The 26,896-nt window shown below is 39.2% G+C and overlaps 1 protein-coding gene and 1 pseudogene across 4 annotated transcripts; both read right to left on the reverse strand.

Annotated features, from left to right (window-relative positions):
• TMEM59 (transmembrane protein 59) lies at positions 1 to 26,787 on the reverse strand. 4 transcript variants are annotated; one of them, XM_043575054.1, is made up of 9 exons: positions 26,364 to 26,680; positions 22,095 to 22,127; positions 20,996 to 21,101; positions 18,908 to 19,002; positions 16,052 to 16,204; positions 14,418 to 14,499; positions 13,522 to 13,603; positions 10,028 to 10,136; positions 1 to 649 (listed from the first exon to the last, which is right to left on the reverse strand). In XM_043575054.1, the coding sequence occupies exons 1-9, from the start codon at positions 26,550 to 26,552 to the stop codon at positions 494 to 496; spliced, it is 1,005 nt and encodes a 334-aa protein (XP_043430989.1). In that variant the 5' UTR covers positions 26,553 to 26,680; the 3' UTR covers positions 1 to 493. The 4 variants fall into 4 exon arrangements, with proteins under 4 accessions (XP_043430989.1, XP_043430988.1, XP_043430992.1 ...); XM_043575053.1 differs by having other exon boundaries at positions 13,522 to 13,606; positions 26,364 to 26,644; XM_043575057.1 differs by lacking the exon at positions 22,095 to 22,127 and having other exon boundaries at positions 26,364 to 26,787.
• LOC122480532 lies at positions 3,527 to 6,821 on the reverse strand (annotated as a pseudogene).
• Positions 26,788 to 26,896: the final 109 nt, after the last annotated feature.

A 26,896-nucleotide genomic window follows, 5' to 3' on the forward strand; every position in this document is an offset into this window, starting at 1 on the left:
TTATTCAAATAAAATTTTAATGACTTCAGTCAATACAACTGAAAATGTAGTGTCATAAAGGGCATTTCCTGCTAAATTTCAAAATACAGCTTGTGGGCCATTTCTGAGCAGAAGCATCAAATCCTACCGAGTATTCAGTTTATTAACTAAGACGACAGATACTATCATGGTAGGAGGAGGGGAAGAGCAATGATCAACTCACACAATTTGGCTAAGAAAAAAAAAACAAAAAAAAACAATGTAAATAATAAAATAGCTACAGATATTAGTAAAATAAAAATGCAATCTCAAATATCTGTCTCTTAAATTACTAGAAAAGAAATTACAGATAAAGTTACAGCAAATACAGTCTTCACAGATCTGGGTAACTTTATTTGCAGTTTATAGTGATTTTTAAGCCCTATATCCAATGAAACCATTTTTAAAAGCTCTATGAGGAAGGGAAATTTAGATGTCTATTACCCTTTACTTTAAAAAAGAAAAAAAAAAAAGCTTAAATTTCTGAATGAGCAAGATTCACTTTTGCAGGTAGAGGCCCTGCTTCTTCATGGTCTTCAGCTTTAGATCTAACAACCACAAGAGAGGAAGCTGGATATCTGTTTAGCTTTTGTTCGTTCACAAATTCCAAGTCACCATAGATACTCAGCTTCTGCAAAAGAAAATCAATGCGTATTACAATAGTTAAGAACCTCTCTGAGTACATCCTCAAATAGTAATTTAATCTACAGGTATTTGGTAAAACAAAAACAAAAACTCTACCGACATCCTCAAGAATGACGAATGCTTTTACTCAATGTTACTGATAAGTGATTCAGCTCCCAATGGATGGCCAAAGAAAACTTTTCCACATGTCCCAGCTTAAAATACATAGAGGTATAGCGACTGAGTATCAAGAAAAATTGCTCAGGTTTCAGTGGACATAAATCTGACATGCTGTGGCCTCCTTAAACCCCAGAACTAACAGGCGCTAATTTGCTCTGGGGCACGGCGAGAGAGATACTTTCACGACCCTAACGGCATTTAGACCTTGAAGCAGTGACCAGGACCGGTTTCAGTGATCTCAAACATCCACATGGAAGAAGCTACCTAGAACAGGGTAAAAGTGTAAAATGTGTGCAGAGAAATGAACGGGAGTATATGGACACTCTGTAACCAGTAGGTATACTGATTTTGTGACTACTCTGAATTCTCAAATTCCAATTAAATATAAGGGTACAACAGAGAGCTTTTCAAAAGTGTTAACTTGATAAGTTTACCATCCAAGTATCCTTTATGAAAAACAACTACTTAAGAAAGTACTCCAGCAAAATAAAAGAATTCAAGAAAGCAAAACACACCGAATACAAGAAACAGTAGCAGTTGAGATGACTTAGAAAATGAGAAGAAGGCTAGAACAAAACAATAAAAGGTTCCATTAAGCAGAGATATTTGGAAGATTCTCTTGGGAAAATTTTAAGTAATTCAGGTTTACATTTGCTTTTATGTGACTCTAATCACCACTGTATTTGGTTCTATTTTGCATATTTACATAATCATATTGTAAATGCTATCTACTGGATTTTAATGTTTTTAATATTTTTTAAAAGTTTTTATTTATTTATTTTGAGAGATACAGAGAGAGTATGATCAGGGGAGTGGCAGAGAGAGAGAGGAAGAAAGGAGAATCCCAAGCAGGCTCCATGCTGTCAGCACAGAGTCTGACAAAAACTCACAAACCGTGAGATCATGACCTGAGCTGAAATCAAGAGCTGGAAGCTTAACCGACTGAGCCACCCAGGCACCCTATTTTTATTTTTGAGAGAGAGCGAGAGCACACATGTAGGGGTGGGTGGTGGGTGGGAGGAGGAGCAGAGAGAGAGGGGGACAGAGGATCTGAAGCAGGCTGTGCACTGACAGAGAGCCTGATGTGGGGTCTACCGAACCATGAGATCATGACCTAAGCCAAAATCGAACACTTACCGACTGAGCCACCCAGGCACCCCTGGATTTTAATTTTTCAAACTAATCTATTAGAAAAGCACAGAGGGATATATAAATAATTAATATTTACATTTTATTGTCAAGGGTCATAATAACTAATGACAACTGAGAGATAGACTACGGGAAGAAAGGAGAGGGTTAAGGAAGTATGAGGAGTTCAAGTAAATCACTAGAAGTACACAAAATTCACATTACAAAAACAAGAGCATGGAGAGACAAGGTGAGGTGGGACAGAGTATAAGTGAACCAAGTTCCTCATTCTTCAGTAGGAAGACCTTAGATGATGTCTGAAGTTGATAAAACAAAAAATGGAAGATAAAATAGAAGATCAAAGACAAAAATAAAAATGGAAGATAAAATTAAAAAGTGGCAGCTACTTGGCAAAATTGTGAAACTATTAACTGGTTTATCTGAGAAGTGAAGAAAAGGAAGACAATTTAATTCACATGCATTATTACTTCTACAAGTTAAAAAGTAAATTAATAAATATGTATTTGGGTTTTAGGTCTCGTTCTGCCACTAACCAGTTATGGGATCGTGGATAAGTTACTTAAATCTCTCAAACTCAGTTTCTTAACAGAATTTGCATTTAAAAGCTGTGGCATTTACACTGTTTTCTGATTTTCTGACTCTTATCAGACTTAATACTTCAGAACAGCACGGTTTTTGGTCTTTTTTAAGTTAAAAAAATAATGCTCATTACAGTTTTTTATTTTTTTAATTTTTTAAAAAATTTTATTTTATTTTTTAATTTATTTACTTTTAGAGAGAACACAAGCAGGGGAGGGGCAGAGAGAGAGGAAGAATCCCAAGCAGGCTCTGTGCTGACGGTGCAGAGCCTGACTTAAGGCTTGAATTCAGGAAACTATGAGATCATGACCTGAGCTGAAATCAAGAGTCTGATGCTTAACTGACTAAGCCACCCAGGTGCCCCCTTATTACAGTTTAAGACATATTTACTCTACTTCCCAGGTCTTGGAAGCCTTTATCATTCCATCTTGATCATAATATTCTCAATTGTATCTCTAGTGCCTTGAACAGAGCTTGGCACATATCAAGTTACTCATAAATGTATGTGATATACTAACATGAATGTTATTAGGAGTCTTCTAAAAGCCTTTTTTTCTTTGTAGAAAACTGCATCTTATTTTGCAGTTAGAATTCTGAACAAAATAAACAAAACCCCCCACAACATACATCCAAACCTAATGTCAAATGTGGGAATAAATAGGGTTTGAGGCCCTTGGATACTGCCTTAGAAAGACAGGAGAGGAAAAAAACCCACTAGGTATCAGCAGAGGGAACGAGGTAGCCCAGAGCCACTCAGGGCTACTAGGAGAGCCATGGGGACACTACGCTGAGGGCACAACTTCTGTAAGCAGAAACTCCTCATCTACTTTTTTTTTTTTTTAATTTTTTTTTAACGTTTATTTATTTTTGAGACAGAGAGAGACAGAGCATGAACGGGGGAGGGTCAGAGAGAGAGGGAGACACAGAATCCGAAACAGGCTCCAGGCTCTGAGCAGTCAGCACAGAGCGTGACGTGTGGCTCGAACTCACGAGCCGTGAGATCATGACCTGAGCCGAAGTCGGACACTTAACCAACTGAGCCACCCAGGCGCCCCCTCATCTACTTCTTCCGCACGGGAGGCATCCTCGTCACCCTCAAGGGGAGGCTCTCATCAGGAAGAGCAGCACTGGGTTCCTGTGCTGCCACTTCATCTGTATCAATGCCCGGGCCTAGTTTGACCATGAGGTAGAGACAGCTGGAGTGGGCCTGGGGATCCTCAAGTGGCAGGCCAGAAGACAGGAGTGGAGTTTCAAATACCAGCGCCACCAGATCCTTGACAACCTTATCATTCTTATGTGCCTCTGCCTTTTGGTGCAGTGGCTGCACAACGGGGTGGTCAGTGTTAAGCTCCAGGGGCTTTCTGGCCATCCTATTGCCCACTATAGAGTTATCCCAAAGTGCCTGGGATATGATCTGTTCCGCGTTAGCTAAGTGCATTAGTCATAATGCAGCAGGGTGAAGACGTAAGCCTACTGGAAACTGTCACCTTCTTATCCAAGATTTCTTTCATGAGTTTGCAGAGGTTCTCAAGCTTGGCCTTACTCTCCTCCATTTTCTTCTTCTCCTCTTCATTCTCAGGTAGCTCACGCCCTCCTTGGTAACTGAGACCAGACTTTTCACATCAAACTCCTTGAGCTGCTACGTGCAGTATAGTCAGTAGGCTCGGTCATCTACCTTGAAGCCCTGCTTCCACATTTGCTCCACAAGAGCAGAGTTGACAACCTGCTCTTTGTTCTCACCAGTGATGTAACAGATGGACTTCTGGGTCTCCTTCATGTGAGAGACATATTTTGACAGAGAACTCACCTCATCTCTAGACTGGGAGGTGTGACAGTGCAGCAGCTCAGAAAGGAGTTGCCAATTAGTCAAGTCTCGAAGGATTCCAAGTTTTAACTTTTTAGAGATTGGCTCATACAATTTCTTATAATTCTCCTTGTCTTCTGCCAGCTCAGAGAAGAACTCAAGGCACTTATTGACAATGCTTTTGCAAATGACCTTCGAGATTTTGTTCTGCTGCATTCTCCGGAGATGTTGAGGGGCAGGTACTCAGAGGCAACCACAACCATGGATGAAGTTGAGATACTCCCATAGCAACTCATCACAGCTGTTCATAATGAACAGATGGCAGATGGAGAATTTGTTATTTTTCTTTTTACTCTTGCTTTCGGAGGTCAAAAGGAGCCCAACAGGGGATGAACAGCAATGCTCTGAATTCCAATTCATCTTCTAGAGGAAGTGCTTGATTACCAAGCGGTCTTCCCAGTCATTGGTAAGGCTCTTGTAGAACTCTGCATACTCCTCCTGGGTGGTATCATCAGGTTTATGGTCCAAATGGGCTTAGTCTTGTTCAGTTCTTCCTGACAAATATATTTCTCCTTAGTCTTATTTTCTTTTTGTTGTCCTTCCTGCTATCATCCTCCTCATCTGAGCCTACATCTCCAGTCTTCGGCTTCCCCTCATTATCCTTATCTTCTTTCTCACCTTTCTCTTCCTCTGCCTCATTATCAATGATTTCTCTCTCTTGTTCCTTCTCTGCATAAAGGGTGATAACATAACCTATGAACTGTGAGTGCTTCTTCACCACTTCTTTGACCTGACTCTCCGAAGTACTGTGTCCGGTCTTAAAGTAGAGGATCACTTCGGTAGCCTAGCCAATGGGCTCACCATGGTCTGCATGTACAGTGAAGGAGCCTCCAGCAGAAGATTCCCAAGCATACTGCTCATCATTATTGTGCTTTGTGATCACAACCACTTTCTCTGCTACCAGGGAGGCAGAATAAAAGCCAACACCAAACTGTCCAATCATGGCGATGTCTGCACCAGCCTAAAGAGCCTCCGTAAATGCTTTAGTACCTGACTTGGCAATGGTTCCCAAATTACTTATGAGGTCAGCTTTGGTTATGCCAGCCTGTGTCCACCAGAGTCAGCGTTATGTTCCTTGGGACTGGGATGTCAATTTTCAACTTTTTAGCACTGTCCAACTTGGAAGGGCCTGTCAGGCTCTCATAGTGAATCTGGTTCAAAGCATCAGAAGCATTACTGATCAACTCCCAGAGGAAAACTTCCTTGTTGGAATAAAAAGTATTGATGACAAGAAATTAGAATCAGGCAATTTCTGCCTGGAAGGCAAAAGTCTCCATCTTCTCCACTCTTGGTACACTACCTCAGGCACCATAAAGGAGAAAAGCTACATGCACTACAGACCAGGGCAGGCAGGGACTGTGTCTGGCTCACACTCTGCAACAAGGCTGCACAGGAGTTGCTCAAGAAAGATAAAACCCTTTCTAACTGACCGCCTGAAATCAGAGTATTACGATCTTGAAAAATAAGAAAAAAGGAAGCACACAGATGGGAACACTGAACAGCATCTATATCACCATCTGTTGCAACAGAAAATTTCCCTCTGATCTCTAGGAATGAATAATCCAATACTGCTACATCCTGATCTCACATGTCAAGTTTGACCTTCCTGACAAGGGCCACTATGAATGACGACTCTTTATCTTAAATGGATAGCTCAACAAGAGAAAGTGTCATGCCATGAAATTTCAAAAATGACATAAAAAATGTGAAACAGGAAAAAAGGAGAGAAAAGAGAATCAAAATCTTTATAAATGACACTGCTTCAAGATCAACCAAACAAATGAAATTCTTTGCCAACTCTTTCTGGTCATTATAATCAAATGATAAATGATGAGTACCTACTATGTGCAAAGCAGGCTAAAGATAAATTATTACAGAGCTTTTCTAAATAAGAAAAACAAAGCTGCTCGTAAGTTTCTAAGACCACACTCTTGACCTCTTTACCACAATTTTAAGCTTTGTTGTAGTGACCGAAAAGGAAGCTTTTTATATTTCATGTTTGAGCTCTCAGATACCAGATCAGTACTGAAGAGAGACTCTCAGCAGGCTTATGATTTCCTACAAACACACAGGATTATATATGTAAGTAATTTAACAACATATAAGTAACATGGCTCACACGTGAGTTATACTTATGGAACTTAAAATGAAGTCTCCTGTTACTATGGCGAGGGGTCAGAAATAGTTTATGTTTCAATAATAAAATCAACAAAAAGGCTTTATGAAAGTTTTAAAATAGGTGGCTTTTGGCCAAGAAAACCAAGTAATTTTTCTAGTGCTAAGTTTTCAGCTATTTTTTTACAGTAAATAGAGGAACAAATACCAGGGACAGAGATATTTTGAAACAAGAAACAAAATATTAACAATACGTATTAAAAATTATTATTATTAAAAATTTTTTAACATTTATTTATTTTAGAGACAGAGAGCACAAGCGGGGGAGGGGCAGAGAGAGCCAGAGACAGAATCTGAAGCAGGCTCCAGGCTCTGAGCTGTCAGCATGGAGCTCAACACAGGGCTCGAACCCACAAACCATGAGATCATGACCTGAGCCGAAGTCGGATGCTTAACCGACTGAGCCACCCAGGTTTCCCAATATTAAAAATTATTTGTGCTGAAATCTGCTAAAAATGGAAACACCATGATAGTTTTGGATGGTGACTGACTTTTTTGTTTCTTTATACGTACTTTACAAATTTCGACAGTAAATATATGCAATTTTTATAATGAGAAAACAATAGTTAAAACTACATTATTACTTAGCCAAAGTTTGGATTCGCATTACAAAGTAAAGCCTAAGAGCAGAGAATCTAAGCGGCTGTTTTCCACATGTTTTTCTAGAAAATCTGTTTTCTTAGAAAAGCACAGGTCCTTTGAAGATGGAGCCATAATTTTGATTGTTAAGGATATGCAGTAGAGTTCTAGAGAGGGGTGAGAAAGTAACATCCATATGGCAGGTATCTGGGGGGAATATACCAGCTGTCCACAGGACTCTGCGTGGTGCTGATGCCTTAGGTTTTATGACCACAAGCGTGTGGGGGCATATGTGGCAAAAAGTGAGGTGTTTCCCCAAAGAACTTGGAAAACAGGAGAGAAAATTTCTCACAGAATTAAAGCTATACAATCAAAACAAAATTTATCAGAGCAGAGACAACATCTGAACAGAAGAGAAGATCAAGAGTCATCTAAAAGGGAGGGAAAGAGCCCCAGGTCTATGAGATGTAACCAAAGCCACGATGAGAAGCGGTCATCTCCACTAAGCCAAGTAAGGCGATAAGAGAGGAAAAACTATGAAATGTCCACCTATGAACTGTTTGGATAGGAGAGAATTTGAAGATCCTGGCGCAAAAACATGAACCACGTGGTCCGGGTGGTATCTATCTTCCTAGTGCCAAAGAGGTCCCACGGGGAGATCAGTCCTGAGATGAACCACATAATCAAACTCTGCTGTTTATGATTTCAGGCTAACTAAAGACACTTCAGGGTACTAGCTTTGGAGTCAGATTCCCCGGGTTTAAATTCTGGTTCCACCACTACTGGTAGGTGACACTGGGGAAATTAAACACTCTCTTTTACAGTCTTCCTACCTGGGAAATGGGAATGATAACAGCAGCCATCTCACAGAGTTCCTGAAAGGACTCCATGTGCCAATGCAGGTAAAACACCTAGAAGGGTGTCTGCGAGAAAGTGCTCAATGTCAGTCAGGCCTGGGGACCAGGATCCAGCTTGTGGTGGACTTACAAAGTACATTCTGCCTGAGGCCAGCCATTCAGTCCTTCCCTGCAATCTCCAGACCAATCTCTATGGAATCTTGGGGATCTCTATGGAATCTCTATGGGGAGTAAGGAGAAGGAGCTATGCTGACATACAAAAAGCAAGGAACGAAGTGCCACAGGGTGGGTGGGGATCAACAAAGATTTAGTAATAGAGGTTTGTAGCTTTGTTGTCACGAGGGTTTAGAGAGAGCATGGGGCAGCTCTAAAGGAACAGGCCAAGGCATTCCTATGTTACATAAGTAATTTCGGTTTTATCAGGAATAAAAAAAATGATTAAAATATGGACAACAGAACTGAACAAGAACACAAGTAGATAATGTAGCCAGAGGATGTTATTAGTATATTCATATCATAAACAGATGAGTTCTATAGAAATTTACTCATTCTCTAATACTTCCACAGTTCAAGGTTCTTCCTAATCCTAACTTTATTCATTTTGTTTAATTTCCTAAGTTCTTTTAATTAAGTCAATTCCTTACAGTCCGTCACTGACAGCTTATTCTTGCCTGTACTTGGGAAAATTATCCACCCTCCTCTCTCTGCTAACCTATACCTTACTAGCCATTTTCCAAAATTCAGGTCAAGACCCCCATTATCCAAAAGCCCTCCCTGACAATCTCCACACATAGACTGCGCTTTCCTTAACACTTTATACGTTTCCTATTTGTGCCACCTTATTAGCCATGGGAAAGGTGGTATGTATACAGGAAAAAAAACAGGAGTCACAAGTCAAAAGACATGAGCTGAATTCCAGCCTCAATATTTTCATAGCTGTGCAAATCCAGGAAAGTCACCTAGACTTTGTAAGCCTATTTACTCACCTACAAAAGGATAAGAAAACCTGCTCCAGAGTATTGCTAGACATAGAAGATACATGAAAATATTTTGAACATTTTAAAGAACTCTAAATGTTAGTTACCAACATTATCCTGTCCCAGTTTCTAGCTGCTTGTATCACACAGTATCTTAATAAAAAACATGAAATATCATAATCATTACTCACGTGTAACCTTATATTAAATAAAACCTATCTTTAAAAACTACCTTTCTAGTCTATTCAGATAAGGCTATTATTGTTCAAGCACCATGGTAGGCACATCCTAACTATTTATTCGATTCTATTTTAATTTCTCTTTCTTCTTTTAAGTCTTTTTCTATTACACTTTGGAGGCACAGGAAAACTAAAGTTTCTTTCAGTTGGATTTGATGTCAACAGACATTATTATTCTCTACACAGTCACATAAATAACTTTCTTTTCTTGAAAGCTAAGTTGAGTCACCAAATTATAGCCTTTTCCGCAAACAAAAACCCTTTACACAGTTAGGTTTCTTGGGCCAGTTAAATTTTAATTACCAAGGAAGTCACAATCGTCTTCCACCTCTGTCAGGGTTAGATTACAGCACTCAGTAACTCAAAACCAAATACTCCAGCCATGTCACTTCTAAAGCAGCAATTCCTGCTGAACATCTGTGGCAATTAATTTAAAATTTTAAGTAGTTCTACAAGTCTTCCTTCTTACATATCACCTTAGAAACTGGTATCACCAGGTTCTCTCTATGCTCAAAAAACCAGGGAAAGAGAGAGACACCTTACTCAAACCAGCCAACATATGTGTCACTCTGGTAGCATCGCAGAGCACTGGGAACAGTGATTCTTCTGCTGCAAACCTGCCATTTCCATGGGTGCCGACACGCATCTGTGTGATTAAAACCACCTAATCTTCTCTCGTTCCATTAACAGACAGGCCTTGTTCCTCTAGTTAACAAATAAGGCGTTCAAAACGGTAAATCATATGGCTCATACTTCAAACGGCCGAAGGGCTGGAATTAAATTTACCTCAGAGGGAACGTACTGCTCCACAGCCGTGGCAACAGTTGCACAACAAATCCAGAGCAGTACCATCACCGAGAGGACGAGAGTCGTGGTTAAAATCCATCCAGAGTTACTGAAAAACAAGTTAGTCATGGTAAAATTTCCTAATGTAAAAAGAAGGAGATTCTTAATAATTAAAGGCAATCAACCTGATGTAATTAGTTTAATAATACAATTAAAACTTCACATGTACTACCTTTAAAACTATTTGTTAGATTTTTTTTTTTAAAACATTTATTTATTGTTGAGAGAGAGCAAAAGTGGGGGAGGGGTAGACAGAGAAGGAGACACAGAATCTGAAGCAGGCTCCAGGCTCTGAGCTGTCAGCACAGAGCCCAATGCTGGGTTCGAACCCAAGGACCAATTTACAAAAGCGCATCTATTATGAGACATTCTGTACCCATTATAGCATACCTTAGTAAAGAGATAGTTAAATTTCTCTTATGTTTAAAATATCATAAAATTGGCCAGTTACAAGAATTAGCAACTGGAGTTTTTTCTATAATTGACCTATTGTTTGCCAAACAATAAAAACAAAAGTCAAGCTATTTTTAAATATCTAGTAGTCCAGTTCTGAATAAACGGATACTTAAGGCAGGTAGTCTGATTTTCACATCTGTGCTCATCCGATACTGCCTGATAAAAGGTCTATACTTACCACTGTAACCCATTTACTTGATGGTTTGCCAACAGTTGAACATGCTAAAGAAAAGGTATGTGGAGTCACTGTGTGTGGGCAAAAGAGGTGGACACTGAAAAATGCACTGCATCTAAAAGCAGGGAACGTCTATATGATGTTTTAAGTATTCCAATTTAGAAAGATAACAGTAGACAACATTTTTCATGAAAACAAACAAACAAACAAACAACAACACCCACTTTACATATCCCAGCCCTAACCCGAGTACTAAGGAATTTCCTTCCACGAAATGAGAAGAATATACTTGACATCTGGATTCTAGTGACAACTAGTTAAGCCAGAAAACAGGGGCTCAGTGTACAATCAATCTGCTTCTTCAACTTCCACAATAAAACGATCCTACAGATTCTCAACTATCTCTTCTCTCTTCTGTTCAGGAGTTACCACAGCTCTCCAATCTGATCTTCTATCCTTCACATAGAAGCCTCTTCCTAATACTTAGATTTGATTACTTGCCTGCTCCTATCTAGTTCCTGTCCACCTGGTTTGGTCAAATCCCCGATTCTCCTGACTCTCCATACATAGTAATACACTTTATGTATTTAGTAGGAAGCCAGCATAACTGGAAAAAAAATTAAAGCTGCTACAACTAGCAAAACTCTCTATTCATTATTTAAGACTTATTTCTATTTCCTTTGTCAATCCTCCCTTTGAAGGTATATTCCTTGTATTCTGTATATGAGAGATGTGTATGTGTATGTGATACACAGCAATCACCACTGTTGACGGTTTGCATGCCTGTCTCTACCATATTAGACCTGAGAACTCCATAGAGTCAGAGACTGAAATTCTTTCTTTAGGTTCAAAGTCCCTAACACGGTTCTTGGTACACAATAGACTCTTTGAGAAGAAACGGCAAGTGGAAAAATGAGTTGACCTCAATTTCCATTCTAGAAGCTAAGGGTACCTCCATAACAGCTATACAGTACAATAAAAAGCACTGCAGTGAAGAGCCAGATTCCACTGACTGGCCAGGTGATCTTGCATTCATCATGGAACACTCATGACCCTTTAGAAAAGACAACTATAGCAGAACAGGACAAGTAAAAGATGTAGGTTTAGAAAAGCTAGGTTTGAACTTTAACATAGTGGGTATATATAACCTTAGGGGTGGGCAATTCACCTCTGACCCACCTACTTATCACAGTGTACTGTTCTAAGAGCCAAATGAGCTCACTGAGGGGGGGAAAACATTAAAAAAAAAAGTATTTTTTATTAAAATGTAGAATACTATTATAATTCATGTTTGTGCACAGAAATTTCTAGGCATTAAAACTCTAGTTATAAAGTTACTTCTTTCACAAATTAAACATTTACAAAATTACTTCTAAAATGTTAGATTTAAAAGAACTACATGAAATACAATGATAAAATGCTAAAGAGTGTAAGTCACCAATAAGCTACCAGGTAGTATACTACTGAGAATAAGCTGTAACTCAAGATTAGGTGATTACTTAGGTTTCCTAAGACCAGCAAACTACAAGAAAGATCCTAAATATAAGAGACAGGAAAAATTGCCCATATTCTGCCAAGGTCCAAAGCAGATTTAGAGATGAAAGGAAGGGAAAATTTAAAGTTAAAGCCCCATTTTCTTACCCAGTCTTTAAAGAATTTGGTAAAAGGTATTAATTTTTAGGTGCCAAATAACCCTACTGATACCTGACAAAACCTGTCGAGAAACTATTTCTATTGTAAGAAATGACAGAAGTGGGCAGTTTAACTACTGCAGTGTTACACTTGAGACAGAACAGCATATACTGGAGTATACACACCGTGAGGGCAGGCATTGGTTTACCAAATGCTTTGTCTGGTGAGTAGATGATTATCAGTAAGTGCTCCAGGCCACTGTCCTTATCTTTTTTTTTTTTTTTTTTTTTTTTTTTTTTTTTTGGAGGGATCGAGGTGGATATAGGGGGAGAGCTCACATCAGAACTCTATGGAGGAGAAGAAGCATACGTATTTTTTTCATGTTTTTATTTATTTTTGAAGGAGAGAGAGAGAGACAGAGCATGAGTGGGGGAGAAGCAGAGAGAGAGAGGGAGACACAGAATTCAAAGCAGGCTCCAGGCTCTAAGCTGTCAGCACAGAGCCCGATGTGGGGCTCGAACTCACAAACTGTGAGATCATGACCTGAGCCGAAGCCAGGCGCTTAATCCACTGAGCCACCCAGGTGCCCCAGATGGCTATGTAGATAAAAACAAAATTCAACCCCAAACCATTCAGACATACTTTAAAGCTTATTTTAAACGTCTGGAGAAGCACATTTCTTAACATAATAAGTCAAGGAATCTTAACAAGAACAAAAATGCTTTGGTATTGTGAAAAAAACTACCTGCTTGGGTTTTATTACAGTAGTATATTACCTTTTAAACAAACTAAAATATCCCAAAGTACAAGTTTGGTAGGAAAAGGGTTTTAAAAAAGTTTTTTACTTTTGAGCAGCTTGTATAATTTTATTTTTCATATTTTACTTATTTATTTTGAGAGAGAGGGAGAGTGTGTGCGCGCATGAGTGGGGAGAGGCAGAAAGAGAGGGACAGAAAATCCCAAGCAGGCTCTGTGCTGTCAGTGCAGGGCCCAATGCAGGGCTCAATCTCACGTACCAGGAGATCGTGCCCTGAGCTGAAATCAAGAGGTGGATGCTTAACTGACTGAGCCCCCAGGTACCCCAAATATAATTTTAAAATAATAAAAAGGAATGCATCTGCTACAAGCCAGATTCTATCTCCTCTACATATAAATAAACAGGAATACATACAGAGAGAGACATCTTAAAAAGCCATCACTTTCTCCATCTTCAAGATAGTTCCTATGTGTTTGAGAACTTCTCATTTGCAGATCTGCTGAAATAACAAGGTACAATTTATGACATCCTGTATCCCAAGAGCTAGCCTCAGATGACTACCCGTAGATACGTTCACTGTACAGACACCCAGTTGTTTTTATAAGTGTAATCTGATACGTTGATAATGAATGCAAGTTCCTCCGGCACATTAAAAACCAAATGGATATTCTACCACGTTATGGGTTTCCTATTTTATTTCCAAATTCTTAGTGACGTTGCTTTCTGTTTAATTACATTCTGTTTAATTCTAATTACAAAATAATTAGAAAATTAATTAAATCAGTATCTAAAATAAGGTATGAGCCAGTACATTTTAAAAGGTGAGCTCAGCTTTAGGTTGATGTTTTATATTCCTGTAAGTTAAAATTTATTTCTAGTCTAAAAGTAAATAGAACAGGAACTCACACCTTCGGGCTGATTTCACTGTTTGGTTAGCATACTACGAAATATCACAATATCTTACTAGTTTATAGTCAAAATATCCTTCAAAGCCAATTACATGTTTTTATACTATTGGTTCTCAAAGTGTGATCCCCTGACCAGCAGCATCAACAAAATCTGGGAACTTGTTAGGAATGCAAATTCTCAGGTCCTATCCCAGATGTAGTAAACTGGAAACTTGGGAAGTGGGGCTCAGAAATCTGTTCTAACAAGCTCTCCAGATCCTAATGCAAGCTAAAGTTTGAGAACCACTGTTTAAGAGTTATTTGTTCACTTTCTACTAGTGTAAGAATAATCATACAACTAATTCCAGACCACAACCAGATTTGCTAATGTTGTTATCCCAAGCTACTGGAAATAAAACTTACAGGACAGTTTGCTTAGCGACGATTCTTTCAAATTTGTAGGCTCTTGCTCCAACTGTGGTGCATACTGGATTTCTGGCTTAGACTAAAATGATAATGAAAGCAATTAAGCCATTTGTACTTCGTATGCTTTTCTAAGTAACAAGTTCTATAACACATCATCTGTATAAACATTCGAATTGAGAAAAAGTAACAGAAGTATGGTATAAAAAATAAAACACATTTACCACAATATATTTTAATTGCACTTCCTAAACATCAGATCGAGTGCCTTGCAAAGAAACAGACAGATTTCTGGCATCATCAAGTATCTAGTCAGTTTAACTTTCTGACAACATTAAAAAAATTAAAAAGCAGGGACAAATGACAACATACTGCATTAAATATCATACCCTGCAAAAATGAGTTCTAATTCTAGTTGAAAAAAGAATAATTTAGCAGGCTGCTGAAATTTTGGGCTACACTAGTATTATCTCTATTTTTCTCATCTGAAACATTCCATTCTTCCCTCAGTATGAGTAACTCATACATTATAGCTAAACACTCCATACTTTACATCCTCTATGGAGCACAGACCCCCTGGAGTGGGGGTTTCTCCATTGTAGTTACACTTGATACAAAGAAACAAAGCTAATCTCACATCCAATCAGGAATGAATGAGGGCTCTACTCTCACATTCAACTCAAGCTTTAAAAGCTAATTAGCTTTAGGACACAGAACTTATTCACAAATTTAAAGAGAAAAAAGTCCTTCTGTGTTTTACTTATTACCAAATTATGTACAGAGGACCCAAGACTCAGGATAGTGCTAAAAATTACATGGTAGCCTTACAGTGAGCCATTCTATTAGTAATATTAAAAGGTTTACTTTATTACATGGGGTAAAGTGCCACAACATAGTTTGTGGTACATTTGAGGAATTTAAGTACCAAATTAAAAGGAAGATAGCATGGTAGGGTGTGATATGCGCCTGAGAGCGAAAAGTGACCTGTCTTAAGTCTAATTCTGTTACCTACTGGCAGGGTGATCTTAAAAAGTTAGACTGTTTCCTTATCAATAAAATAGGGATAATACAACCTCAGGAAGGTATGCAAAGATTTGAGATAATATATGTAAATGCCTAGTACCTAAGAACCTTCAAGAAAAGCAGCTATTATCATCAGATCCCATGGTAAATAATGAGGTAGGAGAAAAGTTACTTCTCTAGGAGGCAATATGCTTCTTTAACAAGCTCTTACAAGAATTATGAGAAAAAGCACTATAATAAAAGCTAAAAATTATGTCATATTGCTTTTCTTTAATATCCGTATGTGATATACAGACATGCCATTATTTACATTCAAAGTATATTTATTATTATCTCTCATATCTAGTGGTTTTATTTCATCAATTTAACCACTATAAAATTTAGAAGACTCAGAATTCTTGTTAGATAAGGATCAGCGGGGCTTCCACAGGCTTCCAATGGGTAGACAGAAGAGTAAGTCACACTGTGCCCTGATGCCCAATGTTTTAATGTAGGTCAAATTAGTAATTATTATTTGATGAGGTATATGGCGCTATGCCAAGACATTCATTTAAGACATGTACATTTACTCTTGTCAGTATTTAGATGAATCTATGAAGCATAGTCATTACCTGGAATATCACTATTTTTCCATCATCAGCTTGAAGATAGAAAGTCCAGGAAGAGGTTATGAAGCTCTGTGCAGAGTCCATCATGTCACTCCAGAATGACCTTACCAGAGTTAGAGGGAAAAGTAGATGCATTTTTGGCATCAGGGACATGAGCTTCAAAAAAATAAAATAAAATCATATATTATTTTTATATATGTATATTCAAGAGAACAAACTTAATCAACATTCCTCAAATCCTGATTGAGACAGAGAATAAAAAGTGAAGTGATTCTACTAGCATTAAACTCTTAGTTATCTATGCAAATTAACTGTGATAAAGCTTAATATCCCAGGCTACTTTATCACCAAACACACATATAAACTACCTGTCACCTCTATCAGGCTTTTGAATTAGGTCCCAAAATACATTTTGGAGAATCTTAAGATTTGATTAAAAAAGGATTAGCAAGGACTCAAGAGATAGAAGGGGGAGGGAGAAATTATACCATCCTCATCTTTGATGTTTTCATGTAAAATAAATCATTCTAGGGGCGACTAGGTGGCTCAGTCAGTTAAGCATCTGACCTCAGCTCAGGTCATGATCCCACCATTTGTGAGTTCGAGCCCTGCATTGGGCTCTGTGCTGACAGCTCAGAGCCTGGAGCCTGCTTCAGATTCTGTCTCTCTCTCTCTCTCTCTCTCTCTCTCTCTTCAGATTCTGTCTCCCTCTCTCTCTCTCTCTGCCCCTCCCCTGCTCACACTTGCATGCACTTTCTTTCTCTCAAAAATAAATGAACATTAAAAAAATTTAAAATAAATCATTCTGCAATGAACGCTGATGGAAAAGGGGAAGGAAAAAAAAAATCAATCAAAAGAATATATGCATAAAATGTAAGACATCTGATAATAGGGCAGGGTGAGGGGAGTATTTATGGGCTATATATATACAGCTCCTAATATATAAGCTACTCATTTTAACATTAATTGGTTTCATGTCCCCATTCCCCCAGTTCTGACTTCTTTGCTTATTTATTAGCAGCAGTGGGCCCCTCTAGAGCACAAGTATGAGATACCATTTGCTGAACTCTAGAGATAGCTTTCGTTCTGCTGTATTTCAAGAGAGGCATTACGGGGTAAGAGATCAGTTTTTAGAATCAAAAGACCTATATTCATGATCCAATTTCCCCACTAATAGCTGTGAAATCTTTCATTGATTAATTCACCAAACAAGTATTCACTGAGATTATAAATTTTAGGATATCAGGGACCATGTGTATTTTATACATCAACGTACACCTGTGTTTAATCTGTGTAATCTATATAGGACAGAGGTTAAAAATAGGGTAATACATGTATATGGAGAGAGGCACCTAACCCAAACCAGAGTGAGAAGTGGTTAAGGCTTCACACAGGAAATGACACCTGCCCTGAATCAAGGGGATTCAATAGAAGGATGGAGAGTAGAAGAAACAGAAGCACGTAATAACTCATCATACTGTAAAAATTAAGAACTGTCCACTACGTATACAATTAAGAGAAAAAAAACGACTCTTAAAAATTAGAAAACATGTTTAACATTAATCATAATAAGAGAAACATAAATTTAAACTACCTTAAAAGTGGTACATTTTTAGGAGTCAGGGAAGGGGGGAAGGAGGAAAGGAGTGGGTAGGGGATTTCTTTTTGGGGTGATAAAAATTCCTGGAATTAGACAGTGATGACGGTTGCATAACTTTGTGAATATACTAACAACTATTGAAAACTTTAGAAGGGTGAATTTTATAGTATGTGAATTATACCTTGAGTTAAAAAATTGGTAAAATTCCACAAAGAGCAATTTTGCTCTATTTCTCAAAATTAAAAATACAGATACCTCTTACTCAGCAATTCGACTGGTTTTATTCTATTCGTATAAATGTGCAAAGTAGGCAACATCGCTTATAAATGAAAAAGATTAGAAACAAGGTACATTTCCAAATAAGAGACTGCTTAAATAGACACATCTATAATGGATTATGCAGTAAAAAAAAAAAAAAAAATGATTAGACATTCTTTGTGTATACTTGTATTTTAAAAAAAGAAAGAATATCTGTTTCCTTGTATACGCATAAAATACCTGTCTTGGTAACACTTGCTACATTAATGGAGAAAAACTGAATGATTAAGAGATACAGGGGTACGAGATATTTCACTACATACTCTTTTTACCTTTTGAGTTCTTTACCATGTAAGTATATTTCCTCTGAACAAATTTTTTCCAGTATGTTTGGAGGACAGAGTATGAGAGGTGGGGAAGAGAGATGACATAAGAGAGGAAATCAGGAGCCAGGCTGTGATAAGTGGTTTGGACTTACTCCTGTACGTAATGGGAGGTACTGGTACTGAAGAATATAAGATAGGAGAATAACATGATGAGAGTTCCATTTAGAAAATAAACATCTGAACAAAGACTAAAGGATGGACTAGAAGCGGGTAAAGTGGGAAAATAGTTTGGAAGTTTAGTAATACAGATGAGAAATAATGATGATTTAAGTAAGGAAGTAAGGCAATGGCAGTTGGGGTGGAAAAAAATGACTCTGAACTATCAACTTCTCTGAGCCTCAGTTTTTTCATATGCAAAATGGGGATAATATAGTGGACCGAGAGAAAAAACAAAAGAGATTATGGATGTGAACAGAACTTTTGGAACTTTTAACAGTAAAGCATTATACAAAAGTAATTATGCAGTTGAGTTTTCTATTTGCAAACATACAATTTGTTTGCTGAAAACTAATTATAAAATATAACACTAAAATAGTATCAAGTGGGCGATAAACACTTCAATACAAGTCAGTGCAATTTAAGCAGGCAATTTTGAAAGGCAGTATTGTTTCGTACTTGTTCTTGTCTCAGTTCAGCGAATGGCAGCTGATTCTGGCAACCAAGATGGCAAGCATATTGCTCATCAGATTGGGAATATGCTTCTGTACATGCTGTAAGAGAAAAACAGTCAAATTACAAGGAAAAAGAGAGAGAGGAAAGAAGAAAAGGAGAAAGAAGGAAGAAAAGAAAAGGGGGAAGGATAGAAAAGAAGGGACTTGGCATTTTATATAAAAATTTCTTATACTTAAAAAGCATTTTATCAATATGAATTCTCAAATTTGGTAATAGTAGCAAATATATTATTTTTAATAAACCCCATATCTTCTACCTCTCACATGTCTGATGTTTCGGGTATAAATCTACTGATTACACACCCAGGCTCAGGCTATATGATAACATTCATAATAAGGGAATCCTCACAGCTAAGGCTGTAAAGTGGAAAAAACACTGGTCTGGCATAAGTTTTGGCTCCATACACACTTGGCTGTGTATGTGACCTGGGCTGCGCTGTTTAACCTCTCCAACTATTGACTTCTATATTTTTAAAATGGAAATAGCATCACCTACTTCATGGAGTTGAACAAAACAATATATTTTAATGATCGACACAAATGCATGATATTACTGTAAAGAATTAGATCATTTCGCTGAGAATCAAGGGTATTCCCACGGCAAGGAAAAAACAAAACAAAGCAATCAGCCTAACACCCTAAATTCTGAGAAACCGAACTTAGAAAATGTTCTATAGTAGGATTCTGAAGTTGAAATGAGTATATACCCTCTCATTTAGCTCACTAGAGCCATTTCTTTCCTGTGACATAGAACACTTTACCACTATAACAATCTTTTATTTCTTTCCAACCCAGTCATGCATTTGTAATATACTTCTCAAAGGGTGTTAGATCATAAACTGAACGGCACTAAGCAAACAAAAAGATGGCCAGTTAGGAGACTGAGCCATAAAAAGTAAGGTTATGATACCAAGGAGACTGGATAGGAGTCATGGCATAGTGATAGGCAGAAGAGAGGTACTTCCTGCTACACTGAGGAAACAGCATGATGTAATGAATGGAGAAAATTCCATTACAGTTCTTTAAAAAGTTAAATGTCAGTTTTGTCTCGATTACAGGCTTCTTTTATTAAACACATCTCTTTCAGCAAAAGGTAAAAACAGTGGTTTAAGAGATGACAAAGACTTTGGTTACTTCTTTTATCGGCATGACCCACAAAGAATACACTATTAAATAGTGAGTCAAAGGCCTGATTCAGTAAAAAAAAAAAAAAACAAAAACTTGGAGCTAAATTAACTGGCCTATGATTGAAAGGCTTTGGAAAATTATACTATCCACTGAAAAGGTAGTGATGAATTATGAGAAGGGTAATTACTACTGCATTTAAACCAAATGCTTGGTTAAACAAAGGTGTCCTAGCCATAGTACAAAATAAATATTGTCTCAACAAACAGAAGTATCCCCTACTTTTCGGAAGTTCAGAGCTATTTTTGCAAACCAAAAGAAATCAAAAGAGGATTTGTGCTTTTCAAAAAAGAAAGCGAAAACAGCGTCCAGCAAGTGTTCCGCAGTGAGCCCCCACAGAGGCAGCGCACACGCTCAAGCAGCAAGAGCGGCACCACCAACCTCCTTCCCTGGGAACTACGCTCAGCATCTCAGCGTCAGGCCACCATGGCTCTGAACTGTGAGCATCTGTGTTTTATCTTGATTTATTTTGTGCATCCGTTAGCAAGATGTGTCCTAAAGTATCAGAAAAGCCTAAGAGAGGTTATTTTTTGGGTCTAAAAGCACTCAAAAATTTTTCCATGTAAATTAAGGGGAATTGCTTTGCTTTATGCCATTGTGGCTTATGAAAGGTTTCATAGGAACACTCTACTTTCCTACAGCGGGGACTCCTACAGATGAAATTTAAAGCCCGTGAAATTTCTAGCAGCTGCTGCTACAACTCTGACTTCATAATAATTAAAATATGCACGAAATTAGTTTAAACAATATGCTTGCCATTTTCTGAGGAAAAGACATAAAGAGCATAACATAACCCAAAGAAAGCAGAATGTTATATATTGCTGATATCATTAGCATAGCATCTTACCAGATTCACATTCCATTTTGGTCCGATTTAAATCAATTCCGTCATCCACAAATTGACAAATTGAAAACAGCCTGCAACCTCTCTGACATGCGTACAACTCCTCTTCCTAGGGAGTTCAAGAAGAAGGAGGATTACCAAAAAATAAAACAGTACTTTTCTCTCAGGGAAAAGAAGGTCAAAAAGAAAGCAAAGTTAGTAGGGTTTATTATAAACGCTCCAATAAAATTTTATAACTGAAAGAAATATGATAGGAGCCAGGTGATTGATACCCAAGACCTTTGCCATATAAAGAGGCTTTAGTTTCTTATTTTAAAAGTGACACCCAAGAAAAAAGCCTACTGGGTAAAAGTATCACCTTTTTCCAATATTCCAAGGTCACATTTTATGGGGAAAAAATTGGAGATAAAAACAACAGTGACATCATCAGAAATTTAGCAGAGGTGGAAATGAGTGAGCAAGTACCTTAGGATGAATAGCATACTTCTGCCACATAAATATTTATACAAATCATCAGGCTTCTCAAGAAAAAGTAGTATGACTGGCTTCACACAGCAAATAGTGTCATAAAGGCCCCCACAAAGTGAGGCACACAGCTATAAAAATGCTTACATGAAAGGGTTATTGAAACTTGGCTTACTTTAACTGAAAACACAAACGAGAGCAACAGTGTGGCATATGAGAAAGGCCTTTAGGATCAGCCAGACCTGGACTAAAATCCTCTGGGCGAGTGATGCTGCCGAAGTTACTTTACCTACTTAAACCTCAGTTTTCTCATCATAAAAGGGGATAATAGTTATAAATGATCTCCAAACCCCTCAACAATGCTGGAAGATAGCTATTCCTAGTATAGTGGCTGGGACACAAATGGTTCTCAGTAAACGGTAGTAGTGTTAATCATAACAGATTTTTAAAACAGAACAACGGTTGCAGGCATCATTGTATATCTATGGGAGCTCAGGACAGGGTAGATTTTTCATTACCAGAAAATGTTAGCTGCTTAATAAGACTAATGACGATGTCTTCAATAGGTTTTTCTTAGAGGAAATATGTACAATATTGGAAACAAACCAGTACATGTGGGGGAACCCCCTCAACTTACTGTGTGATCCACTGTGTACAAATTGGCAGGCACCTAATAAGGAAGCAAACAGCATGTGCATATACCAGTTAGCAACCAATGAACACAAAGGTATGCATTTCTTTCCAGTAGAAGGATCAGTAAAATTTATGCAGCAGCAACAATCCATTAAGAAGAGATGGCTGCAGTCTAATATTAAGCAGTTGTTATCAGACGACTTTGAAGGTGGCATATATTTGGACCTCGGTTCTAGTTGCATTTACTGTTAAGGCGAAACTGAAAGAATTTTAACAATTAAGATAAATTTCATACCTGAGTAGCTTTTGCAGCTTTGGAAAAGTGGAAGAATTCTCTTACGTATTTGGAGTACACGTTTTCTTATATTGCAGAGGAAGCCTGAGCTCATTAGTAGGAGCTATATTGCATGCCATTTCATTTTCAGGTATGTTTTCTTTTGTTAAACCAAGCCAATAAGCCCTCCAGTCCCATTTTCAAAAGGGACTTTGGCATGATGAAAAGAACCAGGGTCCAAGAATCAGCCCTGGTTTGAAGCTCAGCCTCACCACTTATTCTGTACAATCCTGGGAAGGTGACAATCTCTCTCACAGTCTCAGTTTCTTTGGTTGTAAGCTGGGGACAATACTCTTGAATCAATCTTATGATGGGGATTATATATTTTATATCCACAATATCATGAATATTATGCTATACTATCTAATAAATAGACACAACAATAATATATTCAACGAGTACCCACAATGTGCCAGGCACCATGCTAACACCTAAAGTATTATACAATATCCAGCACAGAGTAGGTACTCAGTCGGTAGCTATTAAGAATCCTATCCCAGGGGCGCCTGGGTGGCTCAGTCGGTTGAGCATCCGACTTCGGCTCAGGTCATGATCTCACGGTCCGTGAGTTCGAGACCCGCGTCGGGCTCTGTGCTGACAGTGCAGAGCCTGGAGCCTGTTTCGGATTCTGTGTCTCCCTTTCTCTCTCTGACCCTCCCCCACTCATGCTCTGTCTCTGTCTCAAAAATAAATGAATGTTAAAAAAAAAAAAAAACCAGAATCATATCCTTATTCCAACTGTTTCATGTACTACATAATATTATTGTTCTAAGTAAATATTTCATGCTCTATGTATCTCAAATTATTGGCAAACTAATCTAAAATATATCTCCTCTGATTTAGAGCACAAGGAAATGGTGCTCCCCACCAAAACAAATACCAGATAAATAATTAGAAGGCACTTCAATGATACTATCTATAGAATATACACATTTTCTTTCCCAGAGCTAAGTCGAGCTAACTTTTCTCATTATTCAACACCACTGATACTATAGGTACCAAACGGGTTTTATGACATATAGCAGAAGAAATAACTACCTGTTGTCATCTGTTAGGCACTGTGATAAGAGTGCCACATACATTATCTTTAATCATCACACCAGCTCTGCAAGGTGTAAAAGGGTTTTGTTTTTGTTTGTTTTTTTACAGCTGACAAAATGAAGTCATGAGAAGTTAACTGATCAGCAAAAACACACAGTAAAAGTGGAGCTGGGAATGGAACCCAGGTTTATATGGTTCCAGAGCCCCCACTCTGTTTAAAAACGACCAGGCTGCACGGGATGCCTGGGTGGCTCAGTTAGTTAAGCATCTCACTGCGGCTCAGGTCATGATCTTGCAGTTCGTGGGTTCAAGCCCTGGATCAGGCTCTGTGCTGACAGCTCAGAGCCTGAGCCTGCTTCAGATTCTGTGTCTCTCTCCCTCTCTCTCTGCCCTCCCCCCCGCCACTCTCTCTCTCAAAAATAAACATTAAACAACAACGACAAAAAATGACCAAGCTGGTTCTAATTAGTTTTGTTGTTAACATAGGTCTCTCCTATTTGGATCCAGACAAATGACACAATTGCACTGCTGAGGAAAGTGAAATGGTAACTACATAGTAATTTTAAAATAATTACTTACAAACAGGTCAAGTGTTCTACTTTCTTGCAACAAATAATTAATTCTGAAAAAGAGTCATTAAAATGACCCTATCTTCCAGTTACACATACCAGACTAGAAAGGCTATGTGAGCTTCTAAATTCATCTCATTTCTGGTAACACACGAGGCTTTTTCCTGAACTGCAAAGCACAACAATTCAGAGGGCCAACAGAAATCAGTGAAGTAAATTAAAAATTTTAAATATAGGGGCGCCTGGGTGGCGCAGTCGGTTAAGCGTCCGACTTCAGCCAGGTCACGATCTCGCGGTCGGTGAGTTCGAGCCCCGCGTCAGGCTCTGGGCTGATGGCTCAGAGCCTGGAGCCTGTTTCCAATTCTGTGTCTCCCTCTCTCTCTGCCCCTCCCCCGTTCATGCTCTGTCTCTCTCTGTCCCAAAAATAAATAAACATTGAAAAAAAAAATTAAAAAAAAATTTAAATATAACTTTACTAACAGAAGGCAGCACATTGTAGCCAGTTTTAGGACTGAATTCCTACCACTCCACTACTTCTTGGCTATGTGGTCTTAGACAAGTCACTTAACCTTTCAGAGCCTCAACTGTAAAGCCCTACTTTGCATGCTTGTGAGAATTAGGGATAATGGGTGTAACTCTCTCATCACACTGGCTCACAGAGAGTAGGCAGTTAATAGATTTTAAGTTGATCTAACATACAGGGAGCCAGATGACTTAGGGTTCCTGGTGAGAACAGCTTTAATAAATAAGCAAAAATGACTTACAGATATCACATCAATTGTTAAAAATTGTTAAACCGTGGATATTATAAAAGTACCTGAAGTTTCCAGAAATGTTTCTATTACTTAATTACTCTCCCAGCATTCTGGGTCACACTACAAGTTTGCTAAGAAAAGCTCAAAAAGGGGGAAAAAAACCCCCACAACCAAACGCTAGGTTACAAAATAAGTCTCCGCCCAATGCCAGGCCAAATCAATATTAGTGAGTTTCCTCAGTCTTGATGAGAGGTTTATAAGCAGGGGCAACACACACTGATTTAAGCCTGGAAGTCAGAATTTCTCATTTCTCTCTTGATTGCTCTATTAGTGTCCGACTGAAAACTTTAGGGTAATCTCTCCCACACTTTTTCTTGAAAACTGATAATCCTCATGCCATGTAAAATCCTGCAGTAAACAAGATATAGGGGAAGTGAAAGCATTTAGAGCTTTTCATTTCAAAGACCTGAAAGTATTTTGCCAATAAGAAACATCCTAAACTTCAGGAACCCTGTCCTCATGGTCACTTTGTAGTCTGAGAGAGCAAACAGGGCTAGCCACACGGTAAAGCCAACAGCGCAGAAGAGATGAAGGGAAAACAAGGAGAAAAAGGCCAGAGACACGAGCAAAAGCTCTTATAAAAAAAAAGCAGTGGGGGGAGGGGAGCACAGATCCAAAATTACATATGGGAAAGGGTGGGGAGTCGCCACGCAATTGACCATGTCGAGTAAACAGAGTTCCTAAACTGAAAAAAACAACTTGAGGAGTGGAATGGAATTAAAGGAAAGGCATCACAGACGGGTGCACAAGGAGTGAAGGCTGGGTCACTCCCCTCCGTAAACTGGGACCCTGACACCACCCCCCCCCGCCCCGCCCCAGGGCAGTCTCATTTCTATACTCGCTCCACAAATTCCCCCTGTCTTCTGCACTGAACGGTTACGTTCTTTGAATGCAGAAACCTAACTGCTTCTTCTCTAAGCCATCCCAAAGCCCTAGTGGCAGCGTCTTGCACACAGTAATTCAACACAAGCAGAAAGCCCTTCCTGGGCGTCTCACAACTCCTAGGGCTGACTTAATACGTTTCATACCACAGTGGAATTGTCTACTTGTCGGACTCCCTGAACAGACTGTGCGCTCCCAGCCCGGAGAAGCGCTCAGTAAACAGGGGTTACGAACTCATCTTTTGTGGGTTTGCATATCTGCTCCTCCCCCGCGACCGTCCCTTAAGCTCGTTGAAGGTGAAGACCCTGCATTAATCATCCATACCCTGCATTAATCATCCATATCCTCCTCCCCAGCCGCCTCGCAAGCTCCCAGAAGAAAGAAGTCCTGTCTTTTTCATCCTTGAGTCCCCCCAGCCCATACTATAGAGTAGATGCAGCACAAACTTCCCATTAATTACAGCAGGAGCGGGGTGTGGGGTAGAATTAGGGAAGAAAACAGGAGCACACAGGTGGGAGACAGAGGTTGAAGGGTGTGGGTTCGACACCCAGGTTCCCAGAGCTGACAGATGTGCGGGAGAGCGGAGATGGGCAACCAGGGGAGGGTTGTAGCCCGGTTCGGACGGGCCCTACCTTGGGGTAGGTATGCAAGGGGAAGGTCAACTGACAGGCCCGGTGACAAGACGCCGTATCACCCAAGATCGAGTCAAACGCTTCAGCCGAAGCGGTCCCCGAGCCTCCGGCCAGGGCCATGGTCAGCAGCAGCAGCGGCGGGAGCCCCAGTTGGGCCCTGACCCAGAGGCTCCCCTTCGACGCCGCCATTTTGTTTCCCTCTGTCACACCAGCTCAGCTTGTTGCTGTTTTCTTTTCAGGTTTTCCTCCGCCTTCCGGGCCCAGCCCCTTCCCCGCCCCTCAGGCCGCCGCTTCCGCCTCCGCCGTCTCCTCAGCTCCGCCCTGAGCCCACCCCGCGCCCCGAAACTGCCGCCTTCCGCCCCACCTCCAAATCTACGATCTTCACTTAGGTTGGCAAGAAGAGATGGATCCAGCCATCGCGAGTATTAGAACGAACCGGCATTCCCTGACTCCTTCCCTCCGCGGGGTACGCTGGGGGATGTAGTTCTCCGCTGGCTAGCAGTGCACGGTGGGGTCGGGAAAGTTGATCTCGG

Source organism: Prionailurus bengalensis, chromosome C1 (genome assembly GCF_016509475.1).
Source record: "Prionailurus bengalensis isolate Pbe53 chromosome C1, Fcat_Pben_1.1_paternal_pri, whole genome shotgun sequence".
NCBI lineage: Eukaryota > Metazoa > Chordata > Mammalia > Carnivora > Felidae > Prionailurus > Prionailurus bengalensis.